This window comes from Martes martes (genome assembly GCF_963455335.1).
Source record: "Martes martes genome assembly, chromosome: 14".
Classification (NCBI taxonomy): Eukaryota; Metazoa; Chordata; class Mammalia; order Carnivora; family Mustelidae; genus Martes; species Martes martes.
In genome coordinates this window covers 32081380-32105425 of record NC_137902.1, presented here as the reverse complement: position 1 = coordinate 32105425, position 24046 = coordinate 32081380, and the positions used below count along the sequence as shown (strand labels likewise).

General features: G+C 49.3%; 1 protein-coding gene across 3 annotated transcripts in view; it reads right to left on the bottom strand.

Annotated features, from left to right (window-relative positions):
* SORBS1 (sorbin and SH3 domain containing 1) overlaps positions 1-24046 on the bottom strand; it is a 224987-nt gene that overhangs the window by 67207 nt on the left and 133734 nt on the right. For 2 of the 3 annotated variants that reach the window (XM_080822788.1, XM_080822789.1), the window contains exons 6-9: positions 19270-19414; positions 15380-15409; positions 10073-10245; positions 8203-8266 (exon numbers count right to left, since the gene is read on the bottom strand). In XM_080822788.1, the coding sequence (XP_080678914.1) occupies positions 8203-8266; positions 10073-10245; positions 15380-15409; positions 19270-19414 (412 nt within the window). The remainder of the gene's footprint in view (positions 1-8202; positions 8267-10072; positions 10246-15379; positions 15410-19269; positions 19415-24046) is intronic. The other variant, XM_080822787.1, reaches the window with a different exon arrangement.

The window sequence follows — 24046 nt, the reverse complement described above, 5'->3', positions numbered from 1 at the left end:
ACATTTTTAAGCACAGTTAAGATGCAGTAAATGAAATGTTTTTTTCAAGCCGTTTGTGAGCACAGGCATTGTCTGTGTCTGAAATCCTGCCCTTACAGTTTCTCCAAGGGCTCTTTAAAGCGGCGCCTTAGGGGGCTCAGCTGAGCTGGGATCTTGTGATTGCTGCTCGTGGTGGAGCCACATGCTGACAGTGCCCCTCTGAGCCTTGGCAGCGACACCCAGAACTTCCGGTGCCAGCGACTTCCAGGAAGCCCTAAGTCTCAGCAGCATTTACTCAGGGTGAACAATCCACTTCTGGAACCCAAAGGCCCCTGCTGGGCTCCGATGTTTACACACCAGTGACTACCCTCTAGGCTTTGGCAATCTATCCTTGGAGGCTCGATTTGGGGACGGCTACTCTCCTAAAACTGCCGGGAAGCACATAATTACTTTTTTAACCACAGCAACTTTAAATGAACTTCTAAAAGAGACTTTTCCTGGATTTGGGGGTTTCTTCCTTAAGAATTTATAACAACCTTAAAAACACTGGAACAAATGCTGGTCGAGAATGATTATTTTACATAAAAAAAAAGTGACTAAAATGAGATGCACAAAAACCAGTATTTACACAATCACTTGCCTTTATCAATTAAATTTTAATTTTATGCATTTCTTAGCCATTTAAACTTAAGATTATTTTTGTAACATCAGGGGCTCATTTTTGACACAATCTTTTTCTACTGCTCGAATTAATTCCTTCTGCTTCGTTCCATACACTTTGGAAGACAAAAGATAAAAGGGTCAAGATAGATACACACACTCATCCCACAAACAAAAATAGCCAAAGAAAAAGATATATGCAGAAGTGGGGACAAAGTCTGGGTGGGATCGGCAAGAAGAATCAGCAAAAGGAGAAATGGGACAAGGTGGTCAGGATTAGTCCAAAGAGCCCAGGGACAAATTCCCAAAGCTGCTTTGGTTCTGGTTAAAGGCAAATTTTAAGGGATTAGGAAGAAGAAAAAAAAGACCAACAAAGGGTACAGAGTAGCTACAGAGAACAAACAGGAAAAGGAAAAAAAAAAAAAAAGAACTGAAGGAGAAGAGAACGAGACAGAGAAGGAAAGAAGTAAGAGGAGGAAGATGTGCGGAGGACCAGAGGGCTGGAACGAGACTCACCGTCCTCATCTCCAGCGGCATTCCCAGGCCGTGGAGGAGGTGGAGAGGGAGTAGCTGGAGCTCTCGGCTATCCTGCTGGCCAGTCTAAGGCTGCACTGGCCGGGCGGAGCCCTCCTGCCTGGCTGTCCTCAGGAGAGCAAAGGTGACCGTCCCCGGCCCCGCCTCCCCTGGGCAGCGCGAGCTGGAGCGGGGGGCAGGAGGCACGCAGAGCCCGGCCGGGCAGCTTCACAATAGATCTATTTGCTTGAACTCCAGCAAAGTAAGGCTATTCTTAGAAATTCTGTAAGGCCGGTGGAGGATTACTTTAACTCAAATACAGACGTGCCTGGGAGAAATCGGCCTCCTAAATCTTTGTCCTGGCGCATCCTCATCTAGGAATGAGGAGAAAGGTCCATGAGACAGACCACTGTGGCATGGTATGTCACCACGCCCTGGGGACGCCTTGAGACACTTCACCAGGAGGGGGCAGTGGTCACCATCAGCCGGACAGTGGAGGAAGCAGCATCCAAAAGCAAGAGGGAAAGCTGGTCTCTGGGACGTCCCCCTTTGGCCGATAGGACAGCCCTCTGCCCGATAGGACAGCCCTCTGCCCTGACATGGCCCAAAGTATTCTAACAGGCCATGCACCGTGGAGTAACACACCAGAGACTTGGTTTTGTGCTGATGTGGAGGCGTCATTTGAAAAGCTTGGCCACTTTGTGGACACAAAGCCCGTCAAGAGAGCCAACATCATTTGGGCATGTTCCGAGCAGGAAGGCTAGTTCTTTTGAACCTGTAGCCTCCCTCAAATTCTATATCCCAATCCCCTGGATTGCACTGGAGAGTAGCTTCTCCTTGGAGGGGGGAAGGGTGGTCCCCTCCATTCTGGTGGCTCTCAGTCCTGGCGTCAAATCACTTGGGGACATTTCTTAACTACATGCCCCCCCCTCCCGACGCCATTCTGGGAGATGCTGGCGCCTGGGCTTAGGGGTCAGAGGGGTCAGCCGAGAACACAGAGTGCAGCAGGAGAGGGAAAGGAATCAGCAGTGCCATAGAAGAGAGTAGGAAGGGCCCTAGAGATCCGCATTGAAAACCTGGTTCGGCTACTTACTGGGTGATCTTGCGCAGATTACTTAGCCTTCCCGAGCCTTAAGCCCTTCACCAGTAAAATGAGGACTTACCTCCTGGGGTCCCCACGAGGATGAAACAAGCTAACAATTGTGGTGCACTTAGCACGGGAGGCCGGGTATCCAGTAAGGGCTCAATAAATGGTGGTCTCAGCAGGCGCTGTGGTGGTTATGCTGCTACTGTTGTTATTATTATTATTGATAGAATTACGCCTGTGAGCTGCTGAGGTCCGAGCCACCACACGGCTGTTTCCTAAAGCGGGAGGCAGGGGACGAGGCCGTGGTGGCATGTCTGAGGCCTTTCCTCCACAGCCTGCTTCCCTCTCAACTCCTTCCCAGGAGGAAACCGTGGGCAGAGGGTCTGAAGACCCACCTAGCAGCCCCTCGACATCCGGGTGCAGCAGTGGGTGGGGCTGGCTCCGGTCACTTCAACAGCCCCTTCTCCCCACCCCCCCACCCCCACCTTTCTGACCAGACATCACAGAGGCTACAGAAGGACATTTCTCTGCCTGCAGGAGAGAGAACGGAATGGAATTCACAGACAAGCAGCTCTGGGTCACAGAGGAAGGAATGATGGGGAGGGGAGGGTGGGTCAAGTGAAGGTTAGAAAAAAAAAAGAAAGTAAAACTCATTTGCTTAGCCTTACTTAAAGTTATTCCCAAAAGGTTTCTGGTAAGTTATTTTTGATAAGCTTTCTAGGGACTGGGGTACATAGTGAAATTTCAAGAAGTCAGTCTCCTGAATTCATTCTGCTCTTGCTCGGGTCCCTAAACCCAGTCTCTCCCAACTACCTCAGGAAACAAAGAGCAAACTGCTCCTGTCCCACCACCTGGTCTCAAAGATCACAAAAGGAGTAGAAGGGACTGCTCCCCGTTGGGAGTTTACAGGTTTCTTTTCAAGTACATTTTAAACTTCACGGATTAAGGTGTGATAACTCTATTTATCTTCTGAAAGTCTGGACAAGTTTGCTTTTTCTTTATAGTTGGAGGGGGGAAAAGTTTGCTACGGCATACACAAACTTCCCTGGAGTCTTTTACTAGTCAGGAGAATCAGCTTTCAGACACTTAGAAATATCTTCTTTTATACTGGATAAACCACTAGGATTTCAGACAGAGACAAAGGCAGTAGCCCTTAGGCTAGGCTGTGATAGGTTTATTGCCAACAATTCTAGTTTCAAATTCTGAGTGAAACCAAAAACCCTGCAGCAACGACGGTCTCCTCGCAGAGGACAGACCCCAGAATGGCAGCTCACATTTCTCAGTAAAACGGGCTATTTTTTAATGCTCATTAAAATCTACGGGTAGAACCCTGGCTAGGTGCTAATTTGTCCTCAACACCTTTCTTTGAAAGGCATAAATACTTTCCACATTAAGAAGGGCATGCAGAGCCCAGGGCCTCCTGTCAGAAACACAGAGCTAAGGGGGACCTACCAAAGCTTACAGACGTCACAACCACAAGCCAGAGAATCTCTGATTACTTAAAAAAAAAAAAAAAAGAAACAAACAAAAAAACCAATTCCTTAATGTGATCTAGGTCAAACATCTTCATTTGTAAAAAGTCTTCAAGTGATTGAATACATCTGTGGTCTGTGTCTGGCTTGGTCATCTTCAGCAGGAGCAGGGGCAATGAAATCCACCCTATTTTTAAAAGCTCTCCAGGGAAGAAGACTTCTTAGACACTTGTGGTCAAGCCTAATCATCTTGGTTATTATTACTCTTTCATGTTCAACCTAATTTTCCCCCCTTTTTAATCCTTCACAATTTCACCCTCTTTGGTCTTTCAAAATAATAAATATTAAGGTCTGCTTCCTCCGTTACAGGTGACAAGTTACCATATCATCCCTTACTGTTTCCGCCTCAAGGCCAAATAACCCCAATTCCCTCTAGTGCCTGACTTGACCTGTAGCAAAAAGCAGACGTCATTGTTATCTGGGGTGCTAGGTGTGGCAGCTGAGGACCGTGGCAGCTGTGGGTGTGGCCACGAAACCCCGTCTTCAGACCAACAGCCAGGCTGACTGGAAGCCGCCGGCACCGCCCGCGGCAGGCCTAGGGCACTCTTCTGGACTCACGTACTCTCCGTGTTTCTCCACAGGACTCTCCAGGTAGCCCTCCACTGCCTATGGGACGCTACGCCTTCAGGTTTGCCATGCCCTTGTCATCTTCCCCAAAAGGGAGCCCAGAAGGAGGGTGCTGGGTTCTCAAGTGCAAATGAAGCACCAATCAAAAATGGCATTTAGTCAAAATCACCCTAAAAACAGAACAAAACTGTCTCCCTCTCTTGGCTCAGTCAATTGTTTCTTAAGCAATGCTTCTGGCTAGAATCTGCACTCCAGGATAAAAAGACTAGCTTATTGCACAGCAAATAGATTCTTGTCGGAAGTGAGGAGGTCACCGGTTATGATGAAATCATCGGCATGGAGCTGCAAGCCTGGGTTTGTTCGGAAGACTTTTTTTCTTCCAAACCAGGCATGAAATGGTTGGAAACCACTGATGAGCACATCAAAGGGAGAACCAAAATGGAATCCGGTATTTTAACTAAAACGGGCGTTCTTCTGTATGAGAGGTAATCAGTAAGAATTTGGTGAATGAGCGAACGCACGACCTAACCCATGACAAAAAGGGCTGTGGAGGATAGTCTGCTGAGCTAATCAGAGCAGAGAAATACTGAGGGGGCATGACAGGGCTGCATCTCTAAGAAAGAACCATGGTACCATGGTCCAAAGCCTCGCTCATCAACATTCTCAGGTATATACTGAGGATCTCCTTCGCACCAGCAAGCTTTCCTCTGGCCTTCCGGACACATGCCCTTGCAGCTGCCCCTACTCTGGACATGGTGCAAGGAAGGGGCCTTGTCTAATTCATTGCTGGATGTGCACTTTTGAGAACACGGGACATGTCTTATCCACAGCACTATTTTCAGTTCCAAGGACAACGCACGGTACTAACGCTCAGTACTAATCAAATCAAAGAGAGCTCAACATCTCATCCTAGAAGAACATTTAATGGAATTTCCTCTTGTATGCCCCCTTCCACATCCCTATTTCTAGGTCACTCACCCAAAGGTCAGATAATCCCTGGGACGAGGGTAATTCTAAGGATGCTGTCTTTAACTTACCTTTTAGAACCTTTTTTGACACTAGACCTTTTGCTCTTAGACACAAATGTGGCGATCCTTCCCAGCAGGTCCAAATTCCTAGCCAGCAAATTCATGAAACATTTTCTAACTTGGCCAAAACCCTTATTTTCAAGAGACATCATCTCCCACCATGAAGGAATCTCTTACCTGGACACCCCTTTGGGAATTCCCTACCAAGGAGATACACCCTGAAAATCCATGACAAGAGGGGCCCAGTGATGGGCTGTAGCACATATGGGAACTGGGTAACTCTTCTATTGTTGGCAGCATGATGACTGCCTCCCCATGTCACAGCTCAGCCACCAGCACCATGTGACCACCCCAAATACTGGCCCCAGAGCCCCACATGTTCAAAGCATTATAACTAAGCTACATTGGTAACTCCATTAATCATGGAAACTCCAAGGGAACAGGATTAAAATCCATCCAGACAGACTTGGGTCATACAGTCAGCAAGGAGTGAGGCTAAACCAACAAAACACAAGGTTGGGGGAAGCAAACCATTGGGAGACAGCCCGTTAGCCACCAGAAAAAAACCCAAGGTGAAGAAGAAAGTAACAGCACCAGCACAAAGAGAGGCACGTGAGTTTGCTTTAATTACCTTCTGATTTAGGACTAGGAGTAGATGCTGGAAACTGGTAGGTAGGAGTGTAAGGATTGTCCTCTGTAGCAGAGAAAAGCAGTGGATTTTGAAACTACCCACCATGAAGTGGAGGAGCTCACAAATCCCGCAACGGACTCTTTTGAATGATTACCTCCTTTAGTGTTATTAAAGCACACGGCATCACAATGAACACGAGATTAATGAATTAGGAAGGCCTTAGTCATTTTAATATAGCACATCATGCAAATAAGTGAAATAAAATTTTCACCAACCAAAAAGGACTATAAACACAAAATCTAAAAGCCAAATCTTATTCATAGGCTGGAACTCTAAGAATTAATTTAAGGCTAGGACAACAGATACACTGTCTAAGTTTATGGTACCTTCAGAATTTTGCTGGATTTCAGGAAGTTCAGGGAATTGGTACGTAGGGAAATAAGGGTTTTCTTCAGGAGTGTCTAGGCAGAGGAACAGGTTTGGGAGAGAGAATAGAGGAAGATACAAATGGAGAGAATGAACGAATAGGGATCCACACACAGTTCAGGCTCCTTGAATTCTGGAACATACTAAGCTTCAGTAGTGATATGAAAGAAACTCAAATTGCTTTTAAAAAATCCAGTCCTTTTGCCTGAATTACCGAGACACATCTAAAGAGACAATATCATTTTTCCTCTTGGACAAAGAATTACATATACACAGGCCCTAGTAAGCAAAAGGGATTTAGCACAAAGTTTCAAGTTTCCAAACAAACAAGTGGATTCTTAAATTTTTGCACATCTTTGCCTACCATTAGGGCAGCTGGTTTTGTTTAGAAATTGTAATTTGGGTTGAGTTAATCCCTCCCAAGAGAGAAGTGATGTTGCCCATGGGACAGAATAACAGACTGTTCACATATGCCTCTGTGGCTTGGCATTTGGGCTGCAAAAGCCAGGACTCAAGGTGAGAGAGACACAGAGTGTTGGGGGAGCTGGACATCGGCTTGAGGAAATGACCAAGAGAATGGACATCACCCAGTCAGAGACCCGGCCTTTGGCGTCCCTGCCATGACTGAGCTCATCCCCCTGACCACCGTGGATTCACTCTTGGTTTAGAAACAATAAACACCGAACATCTCGGTATTCTGAAAGAGTCGGAAGAGAGGCACAGCCAGGCTCATTGTGAACACTATAGGAGCTCAGCACCAGTGAGGTCAGTGGACATCTGCAGCTAATCAGAGAGATCGGTTACTTGCAGCTTAGGCCGACACCAACCAGAACGCTTTCCTTTTGCCTTCATGTGTCCTCTGTGCCAGGCGGCCAGACTGGATTTGGCTCCAGGGAACGACAGGATGCTCTGCCCCTGGGAGGAGTGGTGCCCTTCCCATGGGGCAGCTGCATCCCTGCCCACCAGCTGACGGGCAGCGCAGGCGGATGGGAGCTGCTGGAGTCATGAGCTGCCCGAGCATGGGCCTGGGGTTTTCCCACCATGCGGGATCACCTGCTGACAAGCCCAGCGGGGCCCTGATCCCGAAGCGCTTCTCTTCAAGCCTGAGTGGGCTTTGCTGTGTCAGCTCTTGACTGGCTCCCAGGGCTACCTGCCAAGTGCTGGCTCCCAGCTGGGGCAGATTATTTTTCATTTTAATACCACCTTACAGGTGTACCATGCATGCTACTTCCTAAGGCAGAATTTGCTCTCATCGGGACCTTGCAACATCCCTTGGAGGAAGGGAAGAGGGCTGAATGTGGAGAGGTATGTGACTGGCCCAAGGTCACAGGAGTGCTTAGGGGACTGAAGCCAGGTCAGACCAGTTCTCTCCACTCCCAGTTCAGTGCCTTCTCGACTTGCTCTGTCCACAGGGAAGTCATGGGCTGACAAGGAGTGGGGGGCTGCACCTAAAGCCAGAAGCAGGTGGGAGTCAGAGCTGCTCACATCCCTGGGCAGGCAGATGCTGGAGCACAGGCGGAGTGCTGGGCTCAACCTGCTACATCCCACAACATCTGGGAGGGAGGACTTGAGAGCTGACCTCAAAGCCCACATGTGAGGAAGAGCACAAGCGGTCCCTCCCTGCTCTGGTCTGCAGGCGTATGGCTGGGTTCAGGCAGGCTGCTCAGTGAGTTGTGCACAGGGCCCAGCCTTCTGACATCCTAGCAAAGCAAGTTTTAGTCCTCACCACAACAGTCAACATATGAACACAGCATAGCTTCTACAAATGAAAATCAGTACCTCTGTTTAGTTTGTGGATCTGTTTAAACATGGTCTTGTACCAGTCTTTGGATCTCTCAGTGTTCTAAAGAAAAACAAAGGCAAAGAGTAAAATAAAATGGAAAGGTCAGCACATTTCAGAACTTCTATGATCTTGAAATCACAGCTTCTGGAAAGTAACAACATCTAAAGCCAAAACTTACGTTACTCTATACATCTTGGTGACCCCACATATAAGTTGTTATTAAAAATGCAAAACATTTGAGAAACAGCAGCCAAACCAAGGGGTGCCTGGGTGGCTCACTCGGTTAAGCATCCTGCTCTTGATTTTGGCTCAGGTCATGATCTCGGGGTCATGAGATCGAGCCCCGTGCTGGGCTCCACACTCAGCTTCTCTCCTTTTCCCTCTGCCCCTCCCCCTGCTCAAACACACTCACTCTCTAAAATAAGATAAATAAAATCTTAAGTAAACGAAGATCCACTTGAAGTGTGTTCATTCATACAATTTTCTAAAATTTCATTTTTTAGAGAGATAACTAAGCAGAAGTAAAGCCTCCCAGAAACATGAGGCAAAGAATATCTCCATGCCCCCCGCCCATATCAGCTTTTTCTGCAGAAGTGCAGTCGCCTTGAAGAGGGCCAGAGAGTTTCATCTTCATCCCAAAGCTGAGCTGTTTTTGTTTTAAGAGCAAAATAAAACAAGGATGGGTAGAGATGGGTGGTTAGATCATGCATTTTCACTCTCACTTTAGAGATGAGGAATAAGGTCAAAACGATGCCCAAGGTCACAGAGCTGGCGAGGAGGTGAGTGGGAAGGCCACCTCACGTGATGGTTAGGGGTGTGGGTCTGGGAGTCAGAGTATGTGGTGTGGGTTTGGCAGGTTGTGCCATCCTGGGTAAGGACTGTAATCACTCTTGAGTCCCTGCTTCCTTATCTATGAAGCGGGAATTCTATCTGCGTTCACCTCGCAGAGTGAATGCCCAGATCGCGCAGTCTGCGAGCGGCGGTGGCAATGACCGTCCGGCACAACTCCCTTCCTATGAATTACTGTTCTTATATGCTTAGTGTTACTTAGGACCAGACAACTGTTCTCCCAAGGCTCAGCCCATTGTTGTTTCTACTCCTCTTCCAAAGGGACACCAGAAACCGCCCTCTCATTACATGGAGACCGTAGAGAGATACACTGCAGCTAGTGTTCTGAGGGGTTCATGGGACAAAAGGGGATTCACCCTAATCCACTTTCAAAGGCAGGCTTCCTTTGAATTCCAGGGGGCCTGCAGGAGGCCGCTGCGCCTGTGCAGAGGGGGACAACTGGGCAGCTGAGCCCATTCTGTGGCTCCCCTAGAGCTTTTTGCTCACCATGCGTGACAGGGTCTCTCCCAGCCGGAGGAACTTCTTCCTGAACACACCAACAGGGACCCTGAGCCTCATGCTCTCCCCAGGGTTCTGTAATCCTGAACCTGCAATTTGTGAGCGTGCTCCGTAGGACACAAAAGGGACACTGGGAGACGCTGACCATGACATCCTCCCCTAGAATAGGTACCGGCCTGAAGCTTCTCGGAAGTTCTGCTGCAGAGAAACGGCTCTGTGCTCCACCCTGCTTTTCCCCCACAGTCCCCGGAACCCCAGACCCTTTTCTCATGAGACTTAGACCATCTAACATGCTTTAAGGAAAGTTGCTGCCTTCTGAGCTCAGGACCAAGGTAGGACGGGAGACCAGAGCATAGTTCTGGGAGGCTCTGCAGCCCTCCGCGGGTCTGGAGAGTAGGCAGTGGTGAGGATTTCCACGTGAGGCCTTTGTCAGCCCCAAGTAGGATCATGTACTCAGGTGTACATGTGTCACCGGCATAAGAGGAAGCTTAAGTAGGACTTAGGGGTCCATATTCGTACCCGGAGTGGGATGCCCACATCATCCATGGAAATATCGCTCAGGTCCTGAGCACTCCTGGCCACCCGTCTACTGTCATCCTTCACCTTTTTTTCAGTAGCCCTTCCAGGTGAGGTGGGTTTCTCCTGCGTCGGTGCCAAGTCCTGCTCTCCCACTCTTCTTTCTGAGACAGGATCTGGAAGTGAGAAACAGTCATTAGCTAGAGCAGCTCTCCTTGTGGCTCTAAAGCAGAAATCTCCCAAAGGATCCAGCCAGGGCAAGTGTGTTTGCTAATTCCCAAGAGGCATGAGTCTCACTAAGAGCACGGTTGGCAAACGAGGGCCTGGCCGCCTATTTTCGTAGTGAAGTTTTATCAGGACACAGTCACACCCATTCGTTTATGTATTACTTATGGATGCTTTCAAGTTACAGTGGCCAAGCAGAGTAGCACCTAGCTCACCCTTTCCATCGCTGAGTGCACATTAGAGTTGATCAGGTTCAGGACTGGATGTTACAGAGAGTGGATAAACAAACCAGTTGTTTAGATCGTGCAGTCTGTTATTCCCAGCCATGTCCCTTACTATGGGAAGGCATCATGGCTCTGCACGGCAAGTCCTGCAGCCGTGGGGCATGGACCTCTCAGGGTGTGGGCTTACAAGGAGGTGACAGCCAGTGAGCAGAAAGGGCGAGGGAGCCGGCGGTGAGAATGCAGGATGACCAGGGCGGATGGAGCCCGCATCCAACTTAGCTGAGGAATTTAAGTTCAGGGCTGGCGTCTCGGAGGGAGTCAAACAAGAAGTGAAGAGTGCCCCTGGCAGGGGGAACAGCAGCAAATGCAAGGAGCCTCTGAACTACTCTGAGCTACACAGGGGCCAGGCACTGTGCTCAACTCTTCATATCCATGATCTCAGTTCATCCTCCCAATAACGCTATGAGGAAGAAACTATTATCCATTCACAAAAAAAAAAAAAAAAAAAAAAAAAAACAAACCACAACACACAGTTTGGGGCACCAAGGCACAGAGACATTTACGTGCCCTGCCTGAGGTCACACAACAGCCAGGTGGCCAAGCTAGGATGTGGATTTGGGACACCTGACCCCAGCGGGTCTCTGAACCATGTCCTGTCATACCGCCTTCCAAGACGGCACCAAGGCTCCAAGCCTGGCCTGATTCAAACAGAAGTTAGTAAAAGGACTGGGGTGGGGAAGGCAGGGAGAGATGGCTGCCTTCATTTAGACACGGTAACTCTGACAGTGAGACAACCAAGCAGAAATGCCCTCAAAGAAAGAGGGAGCGGAGCCCCGGTAAGGGGCCATGCGGGAGTGCCATTCCCAAGCTATCAGCAGTAACACAATGGAAGAGGTCATGGAGGAGTACGTGAGGGCAGAGTCAAGGGCTATCATGAGCTAAGGGATGTCGTGGGGACAGGCTGAGGAGCAAAAGGGATCCCCCAAAGGACACAGGAGTTATCGGAGGGAAAGGAGGTGAACGGGAGAGGAACAGTGCGGCATCACTGAAGCCAGAGAAGAGAATTCCAAGAAGCGGATGATTCAACCCATGAAAGGAAGGAAGGACGAAAAAGGAACACTGGGAGAACGGGGCATTCAATTAGGCAAGAGTCACGGGATCACTGGTGAGGGAGCAAGTTTCTGAGGGCAGTGGGGTGGGTGCCAGACTGCAGAGAAAGGGACGAATCCCGGGAGCAGGGAAGGCAGGGAAGGAACTAGGGAGGTGGTCAGCACACAAGGAAGACTATGGCAGGTGGCAACTAGAGAGGCCAAGAGGTTGGGGGTCGCAAAGGTCTGAGCCGGGGGAGGCTAAGTCCTAGCACAACGCCCTGGCAGTGAGACTGAAGGGGAGCCAGGGGTGGCCTGGCATCCAGGAGGTGCTCAGTCAGGATCCGGTCACCAAATGAGGGAGTACTTCTTACCCCTGGGAAAGGCAAGAGTGCAGAGGGCTGTTTAGAGAGTAAACTCCAGCAGAAAGGAGGGGCCCGAGGGTGCACGCGAGGTTTTGCCTGAGTCGGAGATGTCCCCGTGTGGAGGAGGGGCCGGTGAAGTGGGGACACACTGCTCAGATGCTATGACCTTCAGAGCCTGCCCGCCCGGAGAAGAGGGGGCAGTGACCCAGCTGGGATTTCAAACGAACTCCTGAAACAAGTACTCATTCTGCAACCACAGAATGGTTTCTAAACATTCTGTCCAAGACCCAGCTCAGCGTATGCTTCAGACAACCTGACCCCCAGCGTCACAGCCATGCGCTTTACAGGATGGTGAGGCCAGACTGGACTCGTGGGATGAGTTCTCATGCTCCCAGCAGTGCCAACAGGAGGCGACAGATTTGGCAGGAGGCCGGGAAGTGCAGGGCAATTTCAAGTCACCCAAGTCTACCCTTACCATGGCTCTGCCGAGCATTTTCCTCCTGCCTGGAAAGGCCTTCCTAAGTGCCGCCAGGAAGCAGCAGTGGGGCTGACTCCAAGCCATCTCACCTAGTGCTTGGAGGCGCTCACATTCCTCACTCCCATGTCCTCTCTTAGCACAGACTCGGCGTTCTCAGGGATTCCAGACCCAGAGACAATTTTTCATTGTTAGGGCAAGTGGCCCCAACAAGAATCACCTAACTGCAAAACTGGGGTGACAGTCCAGTGATTTGTTCCAAAGTGGTCAGAGGTCCAAAATGGTCTACAAAATGAGCCCTGAATTATTTTACTTTGGAAGCTTGTGATCACGGGCTTCATGACTGAGTGGATTTCAGGGCACAGAAAGATGAATGGCAGCCTCAAGAAAAAAAATTTTGTTGTTGTTAAGTAGTGAAAACCTAACGTGACACTTTCTTGTACCAGGCAGGTGACAGGACCACCCAGTGACATCCATGGGACAAGGGGGGCAAATACTGATTCCCTCAGCAAGACCTCCTGCAGCATCTCTGTCTAGTTTTAAACTGAGCTTTTAAAAGGAAGGTGCTGGAAAGGGCCACTCAGTAAATGACAATGCTGACAACCTGGGACAGGGCCTCTGTGTTTGTGGACAGCTTTCCTTCCCTTCACACCCAAAGCTCTGTGATTGAGGACCACAGCAGTGCCGACACCTCCCTGAGGAAAACATGCCGGACCCTCAGCCCCAGCCCTGACCTGCTTCTGTGCACACCTCCCCGAGAGAGCCACAGGCTTGAGGCAGCCAAATGCCACGTGGGTCTCCATCCCAAATGAAGGCCATTGAACAAGAAGCCCCATTAAGGCTTGACAAAAACCCATTAAGGATGGGGGGCTGGGGTGAGAAGGGTGGCCCTTCAAGGGCCATCACCCCAGGTACTGATGCTGGGGAGCAGACTGGAGTCAGCCCAGCTGGGCCTCTCTCCTTCAGAACAAAATCATGCTGCTGCTTTGTCAACAAAAACTAACATTAAGTGAGCGCTTACTTTATGCCCCACTCTATCAAACACCGTTAGTGGTTCTGCCCCAAAACTCAAGAAAGATAAAAACATGAAACTTATTTTGGAGCCAAGGAAGTGGCCCGAGCCTGCCAGCCTGGTGGAGAAGCCCTAACATTGTGTAGCCCTTTCTGGTGGGCAGAGCATACCCCCCTTCCTGTCACACATGAGCCTCACGCCTCTTTGGAGGAAGCTATGCTGCAGAGAGGTAAAGTCACTTACCCGGGCAAAAACGATGTCAATAAAAAGAGCCAGGAGCAAACACTGGGCCTCCTAACCTGTGTTTGGGCAGCTGTTTCATCCATTCCACTGCTCCTTCCCAAATCCCAAAGGCAGGAACGTGTTCCCAGGAGCTCCCTTCGTTTCAGAGCCACTCAGCTCTCAGCCAACCTGGGCGGGGGCCAGGCGCTGAAGTGGGCTGGTGTGGCAGAGTCAGGAGGGGGCAGCGAAGGGCACCTTGTGCTCAGCCACAGCCTGTCCTGGTCCTGGGGCCAAGTCCCGATAAAGCAGAGAGGGTGTGAGAAACCCATGTTCCCCCCACTGGGCTCTCCATGAATCCCGAGGGCAGCAGTAGCAGGAAGTAACAGAAATCGTGAAGCAGCTGCTCAGAAAACGGTGGCTTTGTGTATCTATGAGATCAGGGATTCCTGCCCCAGATTTATACGTGTCTATAATATCCACCAAGTGCCTGTCTGACACGTGTGGTTTCTTCTAGAGGTGAATCTACCGCCTTTATTAGATTCTCCAAATGAGTCCACCACCAAAAAAAGTTATGAACCATCACACCACACCATGGGCTGCTGGAGGGCAGCACAGTTCCCAGATACTGCCACAGAGCCTGGCCCGGGGTGGGATCCAAAGTAGGGTCTCAATAAAATGAGGCCCGAATTAATAGTGGTGTCTGCTGACCATGGAAACTCATGTCGACTGAGCACCTAATGAGTGCCAAGGCTCGGTTCTGGGCTGCTCATACGCAGGGCCTACGTGGCACTACTACGTTCCCCATTTGGCAGGTCAGAAAACTGACCTGTGGTTTAGAGCATTAGCAGCCTGCCTATGCTGCCCCACAGAGAAGCAGGAGGACCGGGACTCAAGGCAGAATGGCTACAGAGAGCCCTAAGGACATGGTGAAAGCTGCCCATTCCTGGGCTTCCTCCCGGTTCTGCCTATATGCGGCTACGCTTCATCAGGGAGGGAGCCCCGACACCTGAGGATCTAGCAGACCCAAGCCCACCACTGCCAGTTCCTGAAGAGACTTGCTCCCAAGCCTGCTCAGTACACGTGCAACATCAGCATCCCTGGGGACCCGGTTAGACACACGAGTGCTCACCCATACGCGCGACATCCAAATCTCTGGAGCTGTAGCCTGGGTATCCGGGTTTTGGACCAGCTCTCCTGGAGACTCTGATGGCTGCTCACGCCCCACCCCCACTTCCAGGCCCTGCTGGTCTGGAGGCTCTCACCCAGGCCCGTCACACACCACCGACTGGCATCTGGGCTTGCCACCCAATAAGAAAAGAACCTGCGTACATTCCCTAACCCTGACTTGTCACATCCTAGGACAGGGATTAGAAGCGACAGAAAGGGGACTTCTTCAGTGAGGCCTGTCACGAATGCTCCACCTGAGGCATAGCCCTTTGTTATTTTTTATTCACAGGACCCTGTTCCTACCCATCCAGGTGCTGATCACGGCCGCCCAGGGTCTGTGTATGAGCTGGGGTCACTGGTGTGGGGTGCCTCCTCTGCCCTCAGGCTGCAGGGAGGAGGCGGGACGGTGCTTGCTTTCACCATCCGTGTGGCCCAGCAACAAACAGAGTCCCCAGCACATCAGAGGAGCTCATCAGACTGTGTTGCTCACACATCTGAGGCGCTAGCGTGTAAAGAAATATTTGGCACCTACCTGAAAGGCTACTGAGTCGTTTTTGCTGTTCTGTGATTAAAAAAAAAAAAAAAAAAAAGATATACATCGTGAGATTTACACAGACACGGTAAGACCAGGAAGTCCTGCCAGAAGTCATGAGCGTCCCCAAACTGGCATCCTGACCGCCCCCTGGGCTCAGATGGCAGACTGTGGTGTGGCCACCACACCCAGCCAAGGGCCGGGGCATTACTGTGGCTTCGGTTACCCAGGCGTGGTGTCTCCAAGCACCCTCCCTCCCCCCACATCTGCCCCAAGATTGAGGAAACGGTCACTGTTTGCTGGTTGTTTCCATGTGGTTTCAAGGTGATCTGATCATGGAAGGAGACCCTCCCAACTCCCCTGGTTCCAAGGGACCAGGACCCTATGACGACCCCAGTCTTAGTACATTCTGAAGGAAACAGAATTGTAACTGTCACCATGCCAGTTCCCAGCTCCAGAGAGCTCTGTTAAACACCAGATATTGTTCTAAGAGCTTTCGCACGTTAACACGTTGAATCTACGCAACAACCCTAGCAGGTAGGGCGGGCAGGTTGAGACACCTCAGATAAGCAGCACACACTACCCACGGTGACACTGAACATCAGAGGAGGGCCTAGAACCTGGCTTCCCCACTCCGAGTGGGGCCTGCCTTCCGGCCCTGACCACCAGGCCACTACTGTTCCCCAATAGACGGTCTCTGGCTTGCTCACCCTCCCAGGCACTCGCAGAGGGGAGCCCAAGATCTCCTTCTGAGAGTTCTGTGTGTACGTGCTTCGGGATAGGCACAAAAATGACCTTTACCTTCCACAGCTGCTAAATATAAAGCAGCCACATAGATAAAAACAGAGCACTTGCCAGCCCCTGGGAGCTGTCACCAACCCCCTTGGCGGCAGCCCCACCCTCCCTCCAGAAGCCACGTGGGCGAGAAGTAAACAGAGCAGCAGGGGCACCTACAGCCAGTGGAACAGCCTGTCCACCTCTGGACGCGGACAAAGTTCACACCAGCTGGACGGCAGGAGCCTGGCCGAGCACTAGGCTCGGCTCTGCCAGCAACTTGCTAGCGGATGTTGACCAATCGCATAAACTCTGCCCTTGGTTTCCTCATCTGTCCAATGAAAGTGCCCACCTGACCTATAGTTCCCAAACTCCAGTCTGCCAACCGGAGGCAAGGGTTTCCTCACCAGACAACGGCAAATCTATTCAACTTCAAAGGCTAGGTTGCTCCTCCTTCTGGCTTTTCTTTCACAGAATGACATGGATATGTCACAGAATGACATGGATAAGAGCAGTTGTTTTTCAGGGGTGTTATTTACTATATTTAGAAATGAGCAACCCTGGGGTAGTCCCCAGGCTGCTTCCCGTAACCATGAGACCCAGAGTCTGGGGGCCACTGAACATTTGGTCCCCAGTGTGGTCTAGGGACAGGAACCACCAATGTATCCTGTGAGTTGCTGAAAAAAATGCAGGCTCTCAGCCCTGCCCCAGACCTCCTACATGCAAATCTGCAAGGCTGTACTCTCCAGACCATGCACATCAAAGACTGAGGAGCTCTGAGCGAGGGGACCCGGCACCTCATCATGCCTGAGCTTCCTGGTTCCAATCCTCCTTTCAGACTGGTCATAAGTGCCCTGCCCTCAGACCCGTGGTGTAAACGTCGAGGAGAGGGGCGAGGAGCTGTGCGGTGTGGGCCAGGGCAGACGTGTGGTGCCCCCTCCTGTGTCTACAGCAGGGGGTGGGGACTGGCTTGCAGAGAGAAGGTTATTGTCACACTGTGCCCTGGGGCCACGGAGGCAAGGAAAAAAAAAAGGGACCTTTTTTAGGATGACTAAACTAGAATTCCAGAAGTAGAGTAAAGTTATCATTCCCTCAGGAGACTTTGCAATAGTTAAGAAATTGTTTCTGTGGGTACTTTCTATGAGCACTGCTGCCAGGCTGAGTAAATTCCAAAGCAAGGCCAAAACACACGACCTAAACCCCACTGACAATTAGTGATCCAAGGCTGGGTGGCTGGGCGCCTCCATTTTCCTCCACTCTTCCTGCTCCGCCTCCTTAGGGAACATATGGTTTGCTCTTTAGGAGAAGCTACTTTTAATTCCAAAAAAAAAAAAAAAAAGAATGTACTTGTATCCTTCACTGAAGGATGTGTGATTCAGGCAGCATGATTCTGATCTTTAAATCCAAAGTACAGGACTGCACAAAAGAAAAAGGCAAGAACCGAAAGCCTTTGGGCAAATAAGAGGCATCCATTTGCCCAGAGAAGAAACAAAAAAGAAATACAGGCATTTCTGTGCCCAAAGATGTCTCGCTGTCATCTGAGGGACTTGGTGGAAGCAGCTGACATTACACTTGGCATTTCCCAAAAACGGAGTTGCCTTGGGAATAAATCCCATTTTTAGAGAAACTGCCTTTCCTTCTGGGAACTAACTTGCTTCTCTTTGGACTTTTTTTTTTTTTTAAGAGATGAGTCATAAAGAAGTTCATAGAGAACCAAAATTTCACTTTGTCCTGCATTGTGGACACTGTCTGGGCAGGAAAGCTATTGCCAGTAAGGGGTATGGCCCTTACTGAGAATGGGGTCTTCTATAGTTTAGGGTGGGGGTTGGGACCCCTACCGTCTTTGGAAGAACACAGATTCATGGAGGACGGTTAATATGGAGGCCATACATAATGAAAAAAAAATAAAATTACGAAAATAACTATTTAAGATTTGAGTGGGAAGATTTTTAAGTGAGAGGAAATGTTTCATTCATCTGTTTTACAAGTTAGAAGCAGGAAACAGAAAACTCCATTTAATATGGAAAACAATTAAAAATAGACTCCAGTTCCATTCTCGTCCAAGTTAATGTAGGGGAGGGGGAGTCTGGGAGAACTGCGCAGTAGGCGAGCAGCAAGTCAAGAAAAGGAGAGGTTTGGTGCCCAGCTTTTTTGAAACTCTGACTAAAAAGCTCTTTCTGCTCTAGGAAACAGCTTGACAACTTTACACTTCACACTGAAAAGGATTTTTATGAAGGGAAAGTTTCTCTCTCTGTTGAATTCCAACTAGTAAAAACTTGGGACTTAGAATCATCTTCTGAAATTTTAACGCAGAAGGGTCAACAGATACAACTATTACTTCAAAGTGCTCCTGCTTTGCCTAAGATGCCCCTTCAGAGAAGGGGAAGAACTAACCAGAAGCATTAAGAGAAGCAACAGAAAAGAAACATGGAAACCCTCAGCAGAGCTGTACAGGGTCGCACAGCATGAGGGACAAACAGCCACGTGAGCCTCCTATCCCCAGAGGGTGCACTGAGTGACAGCCCAGTGTGATAACTGCTGGCAAGAGTCAAGGCCAGTGAGTCACCAAGAGAAAAGTCCAGTGCCTGCTTCAGAGGCACAAAACCACATCTGACAGTTTATAAAGGTTTCCACCTATTATGCTTGCTTTTTAAAAAAAATTTTGGTAATCAAAATTTTGCTTTCTAGAAAATTCATGATGTCAAAGAACCACCTGACTTATTAAAAGAGGTATTATTGTACCTAGATTTTCCAGCCAAAACTCTGATCCGAATGCTCATGATGAGAGGAGTTTAGGTGCATAGACTTTTTCCCTTCTGTCTTTTCTTTCTTTCTTTTTGGTGCTGCCCTCTGAAGATAGTTGAGAAAGCCCCAGGTGTGCAATACATGCTCCAACAGCTTACGCAGATATCTGACATCGTCCTAAATCAGGGACCTGTCTCCCTGCTGTGGTCTACTCTGTGGGTCACGGGAGTGAGTAAACGGTGGCAGACAACCTCAGGGAAAGACGGGGTTTGTAAAAATTTCTGTGGAAAGGCAGAAGTCTTGCCCCTGGAAGTCACAGCACAGCTCCGTGAATGCCAATGAACTGGGGGCACTCTGTGAAGGTCCCTTACCTCGGTTGTGTTGCAAGAGTACAATAGTAGGATTGACAATTGTCGTAGAGGGGTAGGCAGAAGATGGCTTGCTAGCTGGTGCAGAGCTCTGGGGATCAGTTCCCACGTGGGATGAAGAAACTTCATTTAGTAGAGGACCTGAATCCTGAAAAGTGAACACACACTGTGACCAACTATAAGTTACGTGAAACCTAACGTTAATGCTTTTTAAAAAGAAGAAATTTACAGCTTTACAAGAACCTTAATTATGAAAAGAAATGTAATCAATGAGACATCACGAATTCCAGTTAGAAGCTTAATCTGGAATGCACAGTCTCTTTGTTGGTGTTAGTAAGGGTAGAGAGCAAAGGTGAGTGTTACTGGAAGTCTCAGCAACATCATTATTTTTCACCTGGTAATAACTATGGGTCACTCCGGTTACTAAAAAAGGAAATTCAGAACAAAGTAGAACAACATGCAAAACTCATGCAATTCCAAATGTGATCCGAGAACGAGAGCTGGTTTAAGGGAAAAATCAGGAAAGTTTAGTACACTTGTCTAAAGAAACATGAGACAATGTGAGGACAAGAAGCCATCGATGTAAAGAGTGAGGAGTTAAGTACTGGTCCTCCCGGAAAGCCACTCTTGCTATCTGCATCACTCCTCAGCCTTACTAGCACTTGCTTCTGTTATCCCGTTCTACCTGACATTTTTTTTCACTCCAGTCTTGAGTGACAAAGATCTCTGAAGTGGTAAAGATTTATGAAGATCCTGACTTCAAAAACCTGAGGTTTTGGCTATAAAATCCAATAGAATCATTACTATCAAAATTATAATTTGCATAATGTGAATGATGGCAGCCTTCTTTGAAGACAGGAAAATAAGACCTCAATATGTAGTAAGGATGCACTTTACAGTTTCCTCTATCATGCCTATAAATCTCATAAAGTTTCTATCTTGGAATTTATAGACCTCCAGCCGGAATGTCATTCTTAAGGAGTCTGAAAGGCAAGACTTTGATCGTTACTCTCCAGATGAAAGTATGGCTCCAAGCAATTAGTTTGCTCCAGAGATCAGCTTCTAAGTACCTGTAGGACAAAAGCTATGCCTCCTTCCTCCTTTCGACCCTTGCACCTAGCACAACACCCTGCAGACAGCAGGTGCTTCATAAATAAACACCACCTGAATGACTGGAGCCGTCTATTTGCAAAGGTACCAGAACAACCTTTGCAGCAAGAAAACACATGCCCGTAAAAGAGAGAACGTATCAGGACCGGGGCCAGCTCCTAACACACAGTAGGGCTTCAGTCCAATTCTTCTGAAAGTGTCCTAATGTTGCAGCTCCTAGTTACGGGCAACGGCTCAATTTAGTGACTAAAATCTTTCCCTGAGGCTCGAGAGGCATATAATATGATCTTATTCAAAAGTCTTCATCTCCACTTTTTCATTTGTAAAGTAGAAAAAAATTATACTTGTCTTAATTTACTTCCTAAGTGATTTAATAAAGATAAATGATATATCTCTGAAAACTCTGCCATAATGCACCCAAGAAACACACACAAATTGGGCGTGTGACTCCCTAAGGTAGAAGTGCCTCCTGTGGTGTCTGGATGGATCATGTGAACAGGAAGTATTCCACAAAATTTCATTCTGTGGCACAAGTCTTATTTCTGGAACATCACAAAAATGGCTACTGACTACAAGAACCCATTCAAGTCACACGAATTTTCTTTCCCCCTCTTCCTCTCAACTAGCCACAGGTGGAGCAAATCTTAGCTTGTGGCTTGACCACCTTCCCTGGTGGTTCTTCTTGACCGTTCTCATTGAGTACAAGACCCCAAGCAGTGCCCTTCCTCACCTCACTGTTAGTTGGGGCCCAACCAGAAGTTACCAGGCCAGCTGAGGGCCCCCCTAGAAGTCTACACCAAGCTGATCACCTCAGGTCTGAGAAACTGAGGACACTGTCCCAACTAACCTGTTCTGGATCACCTGTAACAAAACTCAGTAGGAAAATCTAGATCAGATTTTCATCTGATAATCATTACAGATGATACATTATAGAGTATACAACAAAACCACTCACAATCGTAAAATAAACGAGGGCACTAAACGTATCTTGCTTTATGTGCTGCTCTAGAGAAATACTCTGTGCCCAAGGGAAGAACACACCCTCCAAAGCAGGAGCAGCTTCTCAATTCATCTATAAGCTGCTGCGGGGAGGGGAGGGCATTAGAAACAATCTAGCATTTTCCTCCAACAGGATTGAGCTGCAAAGCTCAAAGCTAGAAGGATAACCAAAGAGGCCTGACCGAACTGCACTGTGTCGCATCTAGAGATCTGAGAAGAGGACCCAGACCAGAATGAAGCCGTCCCCAGCTTTGGCGGGCCTGGTATCTGGCTAAATATTCTCCTACAAGCCAAAAAGAGGTTACCCTGTTTTTTTTTTTTGTTTTTTGGTTTTTTTTTTTTTTTTGCAGGACTGGCTTTGGTTTAATGAACCCCTAGAGCCAGTTTTGTAGGCACACACCTTTACACAAGGGGACGTTACGGACCCTTAGCTGCATCAGCCAATTACATGACCCGCTGTATCTCAACATGTGATCGGAGGCCCCTCAGCATCAGAATCCCCAGACTGTGTGTTAGCAAATCAGAGCCCCAGTCCCCTCTGCAGACCCACCCAATCAGGACTCCGGGCCTATAACCAGGAGTTGACAACTTAAATGAGCTTCCATGCCTCTTGGATAATCCCAGGTATGCTAAGCTTGAGGGCCCATATGGTACCTACAAAAACCCTATGAAAGCAAGGGCTGTGCCTTATTCATAGTTGTATCTACAGAATCTAGCAGAATGCCCGGAACATGGTAGGAGCTCATTAATTGCTAATTAGCCAATGATTTATTTTTGAGGGACTCTCGCGCCCATTTGCAAGGGCAAGTCCTCAACAACGTAGCTAATGGTCACTGAGCGCTCTCTCCACTATCCTAGGAACTCGAACATACTCGGTCCCACCGCAGCCCACAGGCCTATGGGTAGATCCACCCATTCCCATTTTACAGTTCACTCTGAGGGTCTCAGATCCTCTGACTCCCAGGGCGGAAAAAGAGGAGAAAAAAGACTAAGTACCCTGATTCAGCTTTTCCTCTCAAGCACTTGGACCCTCCCACCTACCATGGGGACTCGGCTGTCATGGCCCTCGACCTTCATACAACATTTTGCCACAAAGACCCCTGGGAACCACTAGTCAGGGGCCCCGGCAATTTTCTGCCTTTGGAGAAAACAGCCCTAACATTGGCCCAAGGCTTTTAGATCCATTTACTCAATTAAACTCAACTCTCTCATTTTTTCAAAAAACACCTACGCTCTGCCTCCTGTGTACGTAACAGTGTTTACTTGCTAACTCAACAGAAGAGGCGATCTCCTCCTGCCCTGGAGCCTCACTGCTCCCCTGGCGGACAGACGGCCGCTGGCGTCCCCTCACGGCTCTTCGGTTTCCCTTGGCTCTCACCGCCACATCTGCTTGGCCTCTCAAGAATCACGAGCCAAAGGCGAGGCCACAGAGGTTCTCAGAGGGAAAACGGAGTTCTTTCAGGAAGGGGTGCATTCCGAACAGGACAGACAGGACGAGGGTCGTGAGGGGCTCGTGAGTGGCTGCAGGAGAGCGCGCGCACGCGGGAGTCATGCACTCTGGGGGAAGCAACACACGGGTCCGGTCGCCACACGAGCACAGTGGCAGCGGACACGTCCCTCACGGCTTAGTACTTCAGTGAGAGGGGGTTTCACTGCCAGGAGCAGACATTCAGGACAGCTGTGAAGAGGGGATTCCAGCAAGCTTACGGTACTTGAAACGGCTCCCGTGAGGTCAGGCTCCGAGGCTCTGCGGAGGCCCTCCGGGGCCGGAGGGAGCAGCGGAGGAGGTGGTGAGAAGGATGGTGGTGTCTGGCTAACGGGGGGGTGGGGGTCGGGAGCGCCGGCTGGCTGGCTGTGGTGGGGCCGCCTCTGCAGACGAGGGGGAATGAAATCATCTAGAGTCGGGAAGGTCAGAGGTGAGCCGGCAGGGGCGGTCGCCGGGCCTGGGGGGCCAAGGGGCCCCAGAGATGCTGGAGGTCTGGCTGTGCCTTCTTGCCCTCTGTCGGTATTAACCAAGTAGAGAGGCACAACTATTACCTCAGGCTGGGCTGAACTGGAGGAAGTGGCACCCTGTAGGAAATAAGGGGGTCGTTACGTAAAGGCGCACGGCAGGGAAGAAGGAATTCCATATTTAAGCGGTTGAGACTGGACATGCAGTGATGTACTCTGAGAGCTATTTAATCGGTGCCCATTCCTCAGAGTACATGAGACAGTCGGTGCTGGCCAGCTGGCCTCCTGACGCTCCATGACACAGAGGGAACCCCATCCAAGTCGACTTGCCATCCATCTATTTTTGAGTCCTTTTAGCACTTGAGAGAGAGAGAGAGAGAGAGAACAACAAAACAGGCAGGCAGGCTGCGTTTAGCCCCCCAACTGCTTGCAGAGCCCTAAAGCTTGGGAGCAGATACAATTTCTCTGGCCCCTTGCGATCAAACATCGACACGCTGTAACTCACCCTATTATTAGTCTACGGATCCCACATTCCGGCATACTTACATACTACCAAGAAAGGGCGGGGGACAGAGAGGGCTGTGCCAAGGTGTTTAGAGAGCAGAATCTGGGACTCAAGCTGTGGCAGGGTTGACAAGGAGAGGGAGGGGAGGCAGCCCAGAGAACCACTGAGCTGCCTGCATGACTTCGAGAGAGACAGTGTAGAAGACACACAAACATT